We start from the raw sequence: 14,327 nt of genomic DNA on the forward strand, positions 1-14,327 counted from the left end.
TCATTTGTAAGAGAGCTTTTGGTTGTAACAACAAAGAGAAAGGGGTAGTATGAGATAAAGGGAAATGTGTTTATTAATTTTAATGAATTAAGTACACCTGAAATTTGAATTATATACAGTTTATGTGGCTGTGATGTTTGCCACATACATTAGTTCTGTCAGTTCTGACAACGAAAGTCACTGGACTGGATCTATAGTTTTTTTAATAAAGGTTTTTGAGTTTTTGCTACTGAGCCTGAGTTTCTGAACTTTGGCATCCTGCTGGATTTGACAATTTGGGTTATTTTAGGATAGTGTAAGTTTGAAGATGTTGACAAGGAACTGGAGATGAGAGGACTAGCAGGAAATATATCTCATCATATCTTCAAATATTTTGAAGAGATCAAGAGATCAGGCTTGAAAAAAGTCACAAATTGTTAACAGTGAATAATGCTTATAGATTTTATTTATACAACCAGTAACTATTTATTTATCAGAACAGTAACTTTTGAAATAAGAACAGCAACTGAGATGATCGAGTCTTCTGTGTTCATATAACTACACAGAGATCTTGGAAAGGTAGTGAAAAAAAATTCTGACTGCAGATTCTAGAACCCCATAGCCAGAACTGGGGGATTCTGGGAATGACAGTCCCAAACATTCCCAAACAAACAAACAAACAAAAACTTTTATAAGTTCTAAATTTAGGTGTATGGAATGACTCAATATTTGCAGGCAGTGCCAGCTACAGCAACAAATAATAAGCAATGGCCAAAACCTCCTGAAAGAAAGATAATAGATTTCAGTTGCATCCTGTTGAAAATATCAATAAAGATTACATGGAAATCTTGTAGCAAACTTAGCTGAAGAACTACGGAGGAGGAAACAAATGAAGCCCTGTCATTACTACAGGTTGTCACACAGAACTGCCTGTTAACTTCCAGAATACAGATTTTTCGCAAGTGGGGTGACTCACCCCTCATGTTTCATTTTGGCAATGAAAGAGTTAATTCTGTGACCTAGATTTCACATTCCTCACACTCTTTCCAAGTCTCTTAAAAGCTTGATCCAGTCGGTCCTTGTCATCATAATCCTCTTCCTTATCACTCTCGCTTTCATCCAACATCTCCCTTTCTTCTTCATCCTCCTGCCAGGCCCTGATTTGCTTCAACAATATTTCCTTCCAAGCCTCAAAGTCCAAGGAATCCCTGAACTCTACAAGGGCTGGATCCATTACTATCACTTCATGTCTGTCATCATTTCTGTCGTACTCCTCCTCCTCCTTCTCTTCATCTTCCTCCTCCTCTTCCTCATAATTCCCACTGCTTTCACCATTTTCTTCCTCATCTGGAGAGTATTTCTTGACTCTGCAAAGAGATGGCCCAAGCAGGTAGAGCAGATTACTTAAGAAAAAGTAATTGGTTAGTTATAGTTCCAAGAACCTGAAACTATGCCCCCTTCCATGTTAGCTTTATAGTTATTAATGTCAACTCTTTACCATGGGAATTTAGGAATAGGAATTTCTCAGAATTAATTAAAATAATACTGTAAGAATAGTAACTCTAAATGCAGTAAGCCAATGACTTGTGGTACAAGGCACGCTCTTCTTCTTCCGTCCAGCTCCAGCTGCTTCAGTACCCAAAAGGCAGCACATGAACCAAAAGAATTCTGCCTCCATCTTTTAGAAAAGACATTTCTGGACACTCCCATAACTAGAGAAGTAACTAACAAGGTACAGTTATAGTGAAAAATTAGTGATTTTTAAAAATTTTAATTAGTATCCTGCTTTTGCAGCTTCTTTTTTGTGGCGCGGAGGAGTCGCGTGGTTTGGCCACTGGGACTCCTCCGCGCCACAAATGACAGCACCAGCAGACCGCCCTTTTTGGGTGGTCTGTAAAAGGCCTCTCTCAATTTTTCTTATTCTCTATTTGCTCTCTCTTATGCCTTGACTAATTGATACAATTTTCTATTTCTATTTCATTTATTATGTTGTCACTGCCTTTATGGTAGTCAACTACTTCAGGTGCTATGCTTTAACAATTATTATTACTCACTTTTCATGCAATTTATTCTGAGTTTTTACTGTTTTTATGAATATATACTTCTTTTTAATTATTTAATTTGTTATTTCAATTAATTTTAAACTACCTGCAGCAAAGTACAATGGTGGAAAAAAGGTTCCAAGAGAATGAATAAAAAGAAAAAAACCAAAACACAGCTGTGCCACTATTCACTTTTCTAAACTTCAACACTGACAAGAGACCAAATAGTAGAGAAGAGGAAGATGCAAAGTTAGTAAGAGATGGATGTGTTTCACATGGATGAACCAACATTTTATTCCTTCTCCTTTATTTTTTTTATTCCCAGTGTTCTCATGACAAAAGAAGAGGGGAAGTGGTCTTCCTTTTATAGTTCAAACAGACCTGTCCTCCATGTTATCTCAAAGCAACAACATATGGACTTGGAGTCTAAAATTGTCATTCCCTTCCCACACCAGTTTTCCTGATTTTTTTTTAAACCATAGCCCTGTCTAATGATGAAGTGTGTGAAGAATTTTCTGCCTTTTTGGTTGGCCCAATAAAGTTATCACCATTATACACATTTTGGAATATGTCTTATGGTCAACACGGCTGCCCCTACATTTATAAGACATGGATGAGAGCTGATGTTCATCATGAGTTGAACTAGGACAGCAGAGACCCATGTTCAAATCACGACTTGCTAAATGAGCCTGCTATCTCATAACCTAACCCAGTGGTTCCCAAATGTTGGTTCTTCAGATATTTTGGATTTCAGCTCCCAGACTTCCTAACCATTGGCCAAACTGGCTGGGGCTTCTGGGAGTTGGAGTCCAAAACACCTAGAATACCAAAGTGTGGGGACAAGTGACCTAATCTAACTCACAGGGTTGTTGAAAGGATACCACATGCACTTAGGTCCTTGGACAAAGAATGGGGTAAATATATCAGAAATAAGAGGCTGTTAAATGTACTCAGGACATTTTTCAACTGGATATTATGAGATTTCAAGAAAGAAAAAGGTTTTGAAGAGACGCAGAAACAAACCATGGAGATTTTTTTTTTTTAAACTTACTTGCCCATCAGGTCTTTGAAGTCCTAGACAACAGAAAAAGACTGAAATGTAGTCATTTATATAGTTCTCCATGCTCAAATCAATAAAACATGCTATTTTATCTGTATCAAAACATACTATTTTATCTGTACTATTATCTGTGAGTATCATAATTCAACTACTTACCAACCCCACCTCAATGTATCAAAATAAGTTGAAAAAAGTGCAAAACATCACAAACTAAAATATCTCTTAAGTGTCAGTAATGAAAGATTGCTGCTTACAGATCAAAGTTGGTATGGGAAAGATGTATTGGACAGTGGTTAGAGCATGATTCCTGATGAGTCATGACCTTAGATTAGGTTACTTCAGAAGATTGTTGGGAGGATAAAACTAGATGGGGGCACATACATCACTCTAAATTCCTTAGATGAAAGGCAGGAAAAATAAGGAGTATTGTCGATGAATTTATATAATCTTGGTAAAATAATCTATCAAAATAATATTTCACAGAGTCAACAGAATGCCTGATGTTTCCTATTAATGTGTATTTTGTGATTTAAGCATCTTTGCCTTTCAGTTAGGTTGGTTCACAGCATTCTTCCTACAGTAATACAAACACCCCCAACCCTTCCATCTTACAATTCAGAGTGGCATGCCACCAAAAGAAAAGTTATTGAGAGGAAGGAATAAAAGCAAACAAACTTAAGTGCCAGTTTTTAAGAGTAAGTGGCTGGAATGGATGGAACAGCTGTTGATGAGTGTTATATGGTCTCTCAGGAGCGGAGCCCTGCTTCTAAGTTCTCTCTTTCTATGTTCTGCAAGATAATGGAATCTAAAATCAATTCCACTGGGACACCAATTCCCAAAAGCTGGCCCACCACAGAAAAAGCCCTGCCCTGAATCCCATTCCCAGACAACCTCAGCTTTAAAGTTCACTACTTCTCAAGTTTAAATAGGCATATATTGGGGAATTTCACCCAAAATCTTGCATGAACCAGGACAGTTGGGCGGGTTAGCTCACCGGAAGCTACCAGGCAGTCATGCTAATTTAGATCCATCCAAGGTTCATTGGCTAAGTACATTAAAACTATCTTCTCTGTCCTAGCTTCCTAGGTCCACAGAATTCTTCAGTTCAAACTGGTCAGGACCATGGGATGCCACATTCTTCTCTGTGAGTTGTACAGTGGGTCCTTGGTATCTGCTGGCATTTTTTTCCAGAATCCCCAGTGGATACCAAAATCCATGGATGCTCAAGTACCATTAAATATAATGGGCTGGTGAAATGGTGTTCCTTATATAAAATGGCAAAAACCAGGGGCTGCTTTTGGGAATTTATATATTTTAAAAATATTTTCAAGCTGTGGAAGGCTTGAATATGGAAGCCCAACTGTACAGATATTTTTCTAAAAACCTCCTTCAATTTTGTGACTTCCGGCAAATTTCCAAGTCTCTTAGGCCTGAGACACTCTGGTCAAAAGGGGCATGCCAGCACCGAAACTAGGGTTCCAGAGTGTGCAGCAACACCACACAGCATTTCCATGTTACTGCACATTTCGTACGTCACAAGTGCACTAATGGTGCACTCGTGTCGTACGCAACATGCCACAAAAAGAACCTGGAAGAACCGGGGTGTTTTTTTTTACTGCGGAGGGACACTGCACGGTTTGGCAGCTGCAGCATTCTTCCCCACAGTTAAAATGGGTGACTTCAGCTTGCTGTTTCAGGGCAGTCTGTACTGCCCCATAGTTTACTTACCTTAAGAAAGGCAAGGTGATCTGTACTTCGTAATGCTACTTTCATCTTGGTAAGTTTCTCAGTGTATAAATCCCTGTCCTCTTTAATGAAATTCAAGACATCATTCATCTCCTCCAGGTTTTTCTCCTTGATTTCCTGCACAGACCTCTTAAAGCTTTCTTCTTTTTTATGCAAGGTCTGGTGGAGAAGTTCAAATCCACTGGAAATGTCACCCAAAATATCTTCAGTACAACTCTAGTGGTGAAAATCAAAGCAGAAAAAAATTAAATTAAAATGTAGTATTAACAGCAAAAGAAAGCATCAAATACAGTACACCAGGGTGAATATCATGCAGCCTTGAAAGGATGGGGAGTAGAATCCCTGTGGCCTTGTAACAAGAATAGCTATTCTGCACATGGCAGAAAACTTGCTATTCTTGTTACAAAATTTAAAAAAAAACCATGCACATATTGCACACCCTGGCATAATCCTACCAGAATAAAACACTATTGCTTAGGATAGCTAACCGAGCCATAAGGTACTGATCAGCACTGTTTACTGCCGTCCATGTTCTCGAAAGCTCCCTTTCCTCAGTGGAGAACTTTAGAAATGTAGATCAGGGACAGCCATCAACCAGTTTAATGCTGACTTTCATAGCTGTCCCAAGATGAGACCTATGAGTTTCATTTCCTCCCACCCTGCATTTGCTCGCATCCTTCTGTTCACTTCCAGTTTTGAAAAGAGGTCCCCTCCTGGGCTCTGACCACTCAGGTGGAGGAAGCATAGAGAAACTGTGCCTTATTTATGCTATTTATCATTTATTTAACTTGTACCCCACTCTTCCCCAAAAAGGCTCCTAGAGCAACTTGTTGTTGTGTGTCTTCAAGTCATTTCCAATTTATGGTGACCCTAAGGGGGACCTATAATGGAGTTTTCTGGGGCCAAGAGTGCGTGACTTGCCCAAGGCCACTCTGGGTTTCCATGGCCAAGGGGAACTGAATCCTGATCTCCAGAGTCCTAGTCCAACACTCAAAACACTACGCCACACTAGCTCTCAACATGTTAAACTGTCATGGCTTAATGCTAAGGAATTCTGGGATTTGAAGTTTCAGGAGATATTTAGCAGAGAGATAGAGGATAGGGAGTCTTGGAGATGTCTTATCCACAGGGTTGCCATGAGTCAAGTTCGCCTCGAGGGTAGTTAACAACAACAAACCTCACAACCAGAATCACTGTGACTGTTTGCTTTTACCTCCAGCTTAGCAATTTCCTTCTCCTGCACAGATTTGTCACTAATGATGAATGCCAGCTTCCTCTGCAACAGCTTCTTGTATGGCTTCAGTTTTCCCTATGTAGCACAGAAACTCAGAGTGATTAAACATCATTCAACAATTTTTTCTCCTGAAGGATATCAAAGGCTGGAGGATATTAGAACAGAGGACCTAGAGTTCTTTATATTTTTTTAAAAGACAAAGACCTAGCAGTGTTAGGGGTTATTGAGATGGTGAAAATAATCCTGCTAGAATCTGGGTTGAATCTTTGTTGCCCACAAGCATTTTGAATCCATCCAATTATCCTGGTGTGTGTGTGTGCAACCCCCCCCCCCCTTAACCTGAGATAATTGATCTCGGGGTCCCCCCCGAGTTTCCCTAAAAGATTTGTATTTTTGGCTGTGTGTATAACCAATGCAAATAGACCCAGGATAAATCAGGATAAAACTCTAATGCCTTGAACATGTTTCAAATACGTCTGCATCATTGACTCCATCTTTATTCACAGTGCTGACACATGTGCACAACAGAACACAGAGATGTGGTTCCGATAAAAAAAATAGTGTGAACAACAAAACTGGAATGCGTGAGTGAGATTATTCACACTGTCGCACTAGAAACAAGAACGTCTGAATGACCCTAGAATCTGGAAAATCAATATGCAAAGAGATCTTACAGCACCTTTGAAACTAACTGCAAGATTCCTTTGCACACTTTTAAATCTTTCTCTCGCCAGAAAAACTCATTATTTTGGCATCCCTCTTGGTGTTGTTAGGTTCCAACTCTCATTATCCTTGATCACTGCCCATGCTAGGTGGGGCTGCTGGGAGTTAGAGTCTGATTATATCTAGAAAGTGCCAAAGCCCCAGACTTACAGAAATCTTAGGTAGGTTTTCCTCTTGTGTATCCTTGTTAATAAGTAAGAATGAAATGTCTGTTTCTATGTATTTTTTTAATTTGTTTTTTGTTTTGTTTGATGTACATCGAGGTAATCGTTTGTAATGTTTATTTGTGTAAATATGTATTTGTTTTGCCTTTTTAATAATAAAAATTTAAATTAAAAAGAAATCGACCCATGAAAATTCATTTTATTTGTATCTTGTCTTTTGCCCAGTGTGGGAAGGAGGGAGCTTACAGCTGAAGTTAAGAACAGAATACGTTTAAAATAATGTATGGTGTAACAGTTTAAAAGCTATTAACTGAACAATCTGGTGAAAATATTTAGAACAGTTAAAATACATTTAAAAGTGCAGCGTGTTGTGCTGAAAGATGCTTCTGCCACACCCCATTAAACACTGAAGGCCCATTTAAAGGTCTTCCTTCTCCCTATGAAAAGAGAGGATCAATTTAGCTTCTAGTGGCAGGGAGTTCCACTGAATAGGGGAGGCCACCGAAAGGGCTCTCTCCCATGTCTTCACCAACTATAGCAGCAATAATGCTGGGACAGAATGAGAGATTGCATCTATGTAGCAAAATTAGCAGTTTGACACCACTTTAACTGCAACAGCTCAATGGTATGTAATTCTGGGACTAGTAGTTTTGTGAGATAATTAGCCTTCTTCAAATGAGAAGGTCTTTGCCTCCTGATGAAAAGAAAGGAGAGAATCATAGGCTGAATCTGCACCGCAGAAATAATCCAGTTTGAAACCACTTTAACTGCCATGGTTTGATGCTATTCAATTCTGAGATGTGTAGATATTGTAAGACAATTAGCCACCTCTGTCAGAGAGCAATGGTGCCCCAACAAATTACAAATCCCAGGATTCCATAGGGGAAAAAAGAAAGGCAAGACAAGAAAGAAGTTTTTTTTTCCATTATAGAATTCAAATTTCAAAAGTTTTCTTTTGGCAGAAATTTGAGTAGCAGCAGCAGCAGCAAAAACAACAGTAATAATTTTAAAAAATGAAGCAAGAGAGTGAAGCATATGTAGACCAGAAGCATATTTGTGATACAATATGGAGTGGAAGGAGGTAAGGGGAGCAGTTATTTACTTATTTAATCTATAGCCCACCTTTCTCCTGAACAGGACCCCAAGGTGGCTCACAACATGAATTTAAATAATATGTATGGATCAAAAATTACTAGCAAAAACAGTTAAAGCAATTAAATCAGCTACCACATTAACTTATTCAGCGAGAATGCTGAAATATCTTCAATAGTTATGAGCAAATGGAAGGATTAGATATAAGATGGAGGACACCTGGCTTAAGAAGACAACGTGTGAAAGGGATCTAGGAGTCCAAATAGACCACAAGTCGAACATGAGTCAACAGTGTGATGTAACAGCTAAAAAGGCCAATGCAATTTTAGGCAAAATCAATAAAAGTATAGAACAAGGGAAGTAATAGTGCAACTCTATTCTGCTTTGGTCAGGCCTCACCTGGAATACTGTGTCCACTTCTGGGCACTACAATTTAAAAAGGACATTGAGAAACTGGAGCCATGTGTCCAAAGGAGGGAGACCAAAATGGTGAATGGTCTGGAAACCATGTCCTATGAGGAATGACTTAGGGAGCTGGGGATGTTTAGCCTGGAGAAGAAAAGGTTAAGGGGTGATATGATAGCTCTGTTTAAATACTTGAAGGGATGTCATTTTGAGGAGGGAGCAAGCTTGTTTTCTGCTGCTCCAGAGACTAGGACCTGCAGCAATGGATGCAAGTCCCAGGAAAAGAGATTCCACCTCAACATTAGGAAGAACTTCCTGGCAGTAAGGGCTGTTTGACAGTGGAACACTTTCCCTTGGAGTGTAGTGGAGTCTCCTTCCTTGGAGGTCTTTAAACAGAGGCTGGATGGCCATCTGTCGGGGATGCTTTGCTTGAGAGTTCCTGCATGGCAGAATGGGGTTGGACTGGATGGCCCTTGCAGTCTCTTCCAATTCTATGATTATGGCAGGTGCATGAACTCCCTCCATGGTGCTACAATAAACCATGGCACAGTTTTCTCACTTACAGAGAAAGGGTAAGAATCCTTTGGCAGCAATTCTACTTGCCAAGAGTTAAGCAGACCATTTTTTGAGATCCCTTTATCTATGATTACTGAATCTTGTTGTTTGTTTTGAGGCCACTAGAGGTCCACAATTGACTGAGATTGCAAGATGTAAACATTTCTTAGTGGCTAGATACATTTTTTAATGCTAAGGTTCCCTGAGACCTGGAAATTATTTCAAGATTGAGAAAGCCTACTGCAACCCAACACTGAAAGTCTGTGTTTGTCTAGCCCTTCTTCACCATTGTCCCAATGTCAGTGCTTCTAAAAAACCTCTAGCTAGACAGAGGACAAGGAGGAAAAGTGCTGAATGGGCCTAAAAGGACTTTGATTGCATCTACACTGCAGAAATAATCTAGTCTGACACCACATTAATGGCCATGGCTCTACACTATGCTGGCTCTGGGGAGGCTACCCAATCACACTTTAAACCACACTCTCTCAGTTTCAGAAGGTGGCCATGGCCAACCCCTTGTCCATGTCCTCCCAAACTCACATCCAGATGTGGTCTTGGGTTCCACCAGGGTGTGTGACTTCTCCAAGTTCATCTAATGCAGCGATTCCCAAACTTTGGTCCTCCAGGTGTTTTAACTTTAACTCTCAGAAGCCCCAGACAGGTTGGCCAACAGTCAGGATTTCTGGAGGGGCTGAAGTCCAAAACAACTGGAGGACCAAAGTTTGGGAACCACTCACCTTAGTGGGTTTGCATGGCCAAGTTTGGTCTCACGACATCCTCCAGTGCTCCATAAAAAAATGACAGTACTTGCCCCTAGAGAAACCATACTTACCCACAGAGAAATCATACTTGCCCATGGGGAAGGCTTACTCTAGAGAATCATGGGGATTACGTGCCTATAGGGAATCATTGGAGAATACTTGCCCATAAGTAATCATGAGGAATACTTTTCCAGAGGGAAACATGGGGAATACTTGTGCATAGAGAAGAATTGGAAAATACTTGCCTCTAGAGTATCCTGGGGAATGCTTGCCTACAGAAAATCCCCAGCGTTCTCTGTGGGCAAGTCTTCTCCAGCGATGCCCTCTGGGCAAGGATGGTAGGGCTATGGGCAAGTGCTGTCCCCCATCATGGAATGAAGGCTGGCCCTGGCCATTCAAGCCAGGGGTGGGGCTCCCACCTGGGCGTAGTCCAGGGCGTTCTTGGTGGGCAGGAAGCGGCAGTGTTGCCAACAAGCCTCGGAGATAATTCCCGGAAATGCTTGTCCAAAACCCGCTGAATCCCCTCACATCACACTGAATTTTCAGTCACAATTCCCAGAAAATTCCCATAATGTTAAAATGGCGGATGTTTTGCAAATAAACGTAAATATAATTGAATAAAAATAATTGTAACTTATTTCAACTCTCAAAATCACCATTGCACCAAACAAAGAATCTTTCAGTCCTTTTAAGATATTTATTTTGACATGAAGGGGGTTCAGGAAGCTTTGTGCCAAATAGAAATGTGTTCGGATGCAACCGCACTGCAGAAATAAATCCAGTTTGACACCCTTTTAATTGCCATGGCTCAGTGCTAGGGAATCCTGGGAATTCTAGTTTTCTGAGACATTTAACCTTCTCTCTCAGCAAACTCTGGTGTGACAACAAACTACAATTCCCAGGATTTCATAGCACTGGGCCATGGCAGTAAAAACAGTATGAAACTGGATTGTCTCTGGAGTCTGGAGTGAAGATGCAGCCTGAGTTGGGTCCAAGACACACAGAAGAAATAAACCAGTTTAAGACTGCTTTAACTGCCCTGGCTCAGTGCTAGAGAACCCTGGGAATTGTAGTTTTGTGAGAAAGAGCTCTGGTGCCACAATGAACTACAATTCCCATGCATCTGAGGAAATACGCTTAAGTCTAGGAAAGCTCATGCTGCCAACTTTTCTTTCAGTGAGTCTCAAAGGTGCTACAAGATCTCTCTATCATCATCACCATTATTATTATTATCATTATTATCATTATCAAATCCAAATGCAGCTTAAGAACTGGACTTAAATTGGCAACACTGAATCCTGTAGACTCATTCTCTGGGGCTGTGATATGTAAGTGTGCAGGCAATTCCCTTGTTCAACCAGGGAATCCTGGGAATTGTAGTTTGTTGTGACATGAGACACTGCTTTTACCGGCAGCCAGGGCTCCATGCATGAAATTCTGGGCTTGGTGGTTTGTTGTGCCCAGAATCCCATCATCGCAGGGAGCCTTGCAGTTAGAAGCAGTGCCAAACTGGATTATTTCTGCAGTATGGATGGCAATGGAAAAGAGAACGAAAAAGAGAGCCACAAAACAAACTTCTTGGAAGACAGAGCAGGGATGCCAACTTACCAGGTGCTCTGCCCATGCTCAGAGGCATATTTAATCACTAACACACACACACAGTCTCAGGGACATCACATTCACATCACACAACTAACTAGTAGGGCAGCCCATGGAAGGGAGGGAAGATGGAGATAAACACATCCCTGATTATTCTACCCAGGTGCTCTGCCCATGCTCAGAAGCACCTTTCCACCTCTTTTTCTCCTCCATTCTTCTACTTTTTCCCTACTAGATTTTCCTCCCATCGACCCAAATGGTCCTCCTCACAGTACAACAACAACCCTGAGAGGTAGGCTTGGGGCACTCTGCCCAAGCTCAGGAATTCAGAAATTCAAATGTCACTCTCAGGCACACACAGTAGTCCCAACATCAACCCATGATACCATTATCAACTATTGCCTTTGTGATTGTGTGCCTTAAAACTTATGGCTTACTTGGAAATTCAAGGCAATTGGGATTAAGCCAGCCAAATCCCTCACTCCTCCTGGGCAACACTTTGTGCCTGGGTTGGTTGCTTGCCCAATGCCTGCCTCTCTCTCTCTCCAGCAGCCGCTTTGCCTGGAGCGGAGCCTGAATGCCTGAGGGGGGGGGGGCAATCAATCACTGTCCTCCTCTCTCTCTGATTGGCTGAAAAAACTGTTAGTGTGATTCCAGAGTTGGTTGGTTTGCTCTTTGCTCCGTTCTGAACTTCTGGCTCTCAAAGGGAGTCGTTGGAGAGAGAGAGAGAGTGTGTTTTTTCTTCAGCCCTCTTTCTGATTGGCTGAAACTGTTACAATCCAAAGGGTTGGTTGCATGCTGCAGGCAGCTTTCAGGCTGGAGCTGAAAGTCGCCGAAAATGCACTGAAATAGAGGAGGGCACGGAAATCACACGAAAAGCTCTGAAAAGTCACCGTTTTCGTGTGAAAGTCGCGAAATTGGCAACACTGGGAAGCGGTGCCTGCGGTGCCGGGGGAGATCCCTGCAGATGACGCAGAGGGGGACCCGGTCCTGGAGGCAGAAGAGCTTGAGGGGCTCCTGGTGCTCCTGGCAGAAGGCCTCCTCCTCCAGCAGGGTTCCTGGGAAGGGCTCCTCGGGGTCCCACTGGAAGCGACGGAGCTTCCTGGCCAGGCTGGCCAAGGCCCGGTTGGGGGCCAGGTCCTGCAGCTGGAAGGGCAGGCGGCACTCGGGGCAGGGGGCCTCCTCCTTCCCTCCTTCTCGGGCCAGGCAGCTCCGGAGGCAGGCCAGGCAGAAGTTGTGGCCGCAGCCCAGCATCTGGGGGTCCTGGAAGAGGGCCAGGCAGATGGGGCAGAGCAGGTCCTCGGCCAGGCTGGAGGAGGCCATGCTGCTGGGGGACTGAGCTGGCTGCTGGGCAAAGCCTTGGCTTTCGCTTTCGTTTCCTTTTCACTCCTCCAGAAGAAGAGGAGGGAGCCAAGGGCCAAGAAGGAGGGAAGGAAGGGGGCAGGGAAAGGCTCTCCCAGCTGTGCGCAAGGCTCTCTCTAGGCGTTCTGCAAAGCGGTAGCCACCAAACAAGCAGACCAGCAAGCTTTTTTCCTGCTGCTCCAGAGAAGAGGACCCAGAGCAATGGTTTCAAACGCCAGAAAAAGAGATTCCACCTCAGCATTAGGAAGGAGTGCCTCACAGGAAGAGCTGTTCCAACATTATCCTAAAGCAGTGGTCCCCAAACTCTGCCCTTGAAGAGATTTTGAACTTGAGCTCCCAGAAGCCTCAGCCATGTTGGCCAATAGTCTGGGATCCTGGGAGCTGAAGTCCAAAATCTCTTCAAGGGCAGAGTTTGGCCTTAACGTTTGAGGGTGCAGTCTTAACCCTGCTCACATCATGGGATGCCTATGGCTGTGTTAGAACAGTGACGTCCAAACTCTGGTCTTGTAGGTGTTTTGGACTTCAATTCCCAGAAGCCTCAGCCCCCTTGGCCAATGGTCTGGGATGCTAGGAGCTGAAGTCCAAAACACATACAAGACCAGAGTTTGGACACCACTGTGTTAGAACAATGTTGTTTTATGACAAAATAAAGTTTTATTTTTACCCCGCCTCTCTGTCAGAAGACAATCGAGGTAGCTTACAATGAAAAAGAAGACATACAATGGCCAATACCCCAATTGTTCCCTCCCTCCCCTAAAACATTATTAAACACATTATTAAAAACAATACATTAAAATAATTAGAGATGGATGAGTGGGAGTGCAGAGTACTGAGAGAGATGGTAGATGCAGTTCATTTGGTGACTGGGTTTGCTATTCAGGAAAGGCCTGCTGGAAGTGATTCCAGCCTTTTTTAAGCTGTCTAAGCTGGTAATATGATGGATCTTCTCTGGCAGGCTGTTCCATAATCTGGGAGCGGCCTCTGGGTGGTCATAGTCCTCTGGGTAGTTGCAGTCAACCTAGTCTTTATAGGTTGCAGTAGATTCTTCCCAGAGGACCGGAGTGTGCAGGACGGTGGAGTATATGGAAGGAAGTGATCCCGTAGATAGGTTGGACCCAAGCCATGAATAGCTTTAAAGGCCATTACCAACAGCTTGTATAGCACCCAGAAACTAATAGCCAGCCAGTGTAGCAATTTTAAGATAGGTGTTACATGGTCACTTTTGGTTTTTCCAGTGACCAACCTGGCTGCCATGTTTTGGACTAAATGATGTTTCCGGACTAGGGACAAGGGTAGCCCCATGTAGAGCGCATTGCAGAAGTCAAGTCATGAGGTTACCAGTGCATGTACTACAGTTGCCAGGTCCCCCGGTTCCTGGAAAAGACACAGCTGGCGTATCAGCCAAAGCTGATAAAAGACACTCCTGACCTTCGCATTTACATGATTTCACATCAGGAGTGACGAATCTAGGAGCACTCCCAGACTTTTAAACAATGGTAAAAATATTTTGTACAGTGGAGATTGCTAAATCACAGCACTTGACAGGATGCAAAGGCTTGCATTATAGGGATTGTATCATGTTAAGTGGCAACAGGTGATAACCAT

The 14,327-nt window shown here is 42.5% G+C and overlaps 1 protein-coding gene across 2 annotated transcripts in view; it reads right to left on the bottom strand.

Moving 5' to 3' along the window:
* Positions 1-433: 433 nt before the first annotated feature.
* LOC149321068 (zinc finger protein RFP-like) overlaps positions 434-14,327 on the bottom strand; it is a 115,040-nt gene continuing 101,146 nt past the window's right edge. Inside the window, exons 1-6 of one of the 2 annotated variants that reach the window (XM_089515298.1) lie at positions 12,288-12,698; positions 10,181-10,237; positions 6,041-6,136; positions 4,810-5,043; positions 3,073-3,095; positions 434-1,346 (exon numbers count right to left, since the gene is read on the bottom strand). In XM_089515298.1, the coding sequence (XP_089371424.1) occupies positions 986-1,346; positions 3,073-3,095; positions 4,810-5,043; positions 6,041-6,136; positions 10,181-10,237; positions 12,288-12,683 (1,167 nt within the window). In that variant the 5' untranslated portion in view covers positions 12,684-12,698 and the 3' untranslated portion in view covers positions 434-985. Of the gene's footprint in view, positions 1,347-3,072; positions 3,096-4,809; positions 5,044-6,040; positions 6,137-10,180; positions 10,238-12,287; positions 12,699-14,327 lie in introns of those variants that run through there. The other variant, XM_089515290.1, reaches the window with a different exon arrangement.

This window comes from Sceloporus occidentalis, unplaced genomic scaffold (assembly GCF_023333645.1).
Source record: "Sceloporus occidentalis isolate IW3139 unplaced genomic scaffold, rSceOcc1.0.p SCAF_1, whole genome shotgun sequence".
Lineage (NCBI taxonomy): Eukaryota > Metazoa > Chordata > Lepidosauria > Squamata > Phrynosomatidae > Sceloporus > Sceloporus occidentalis.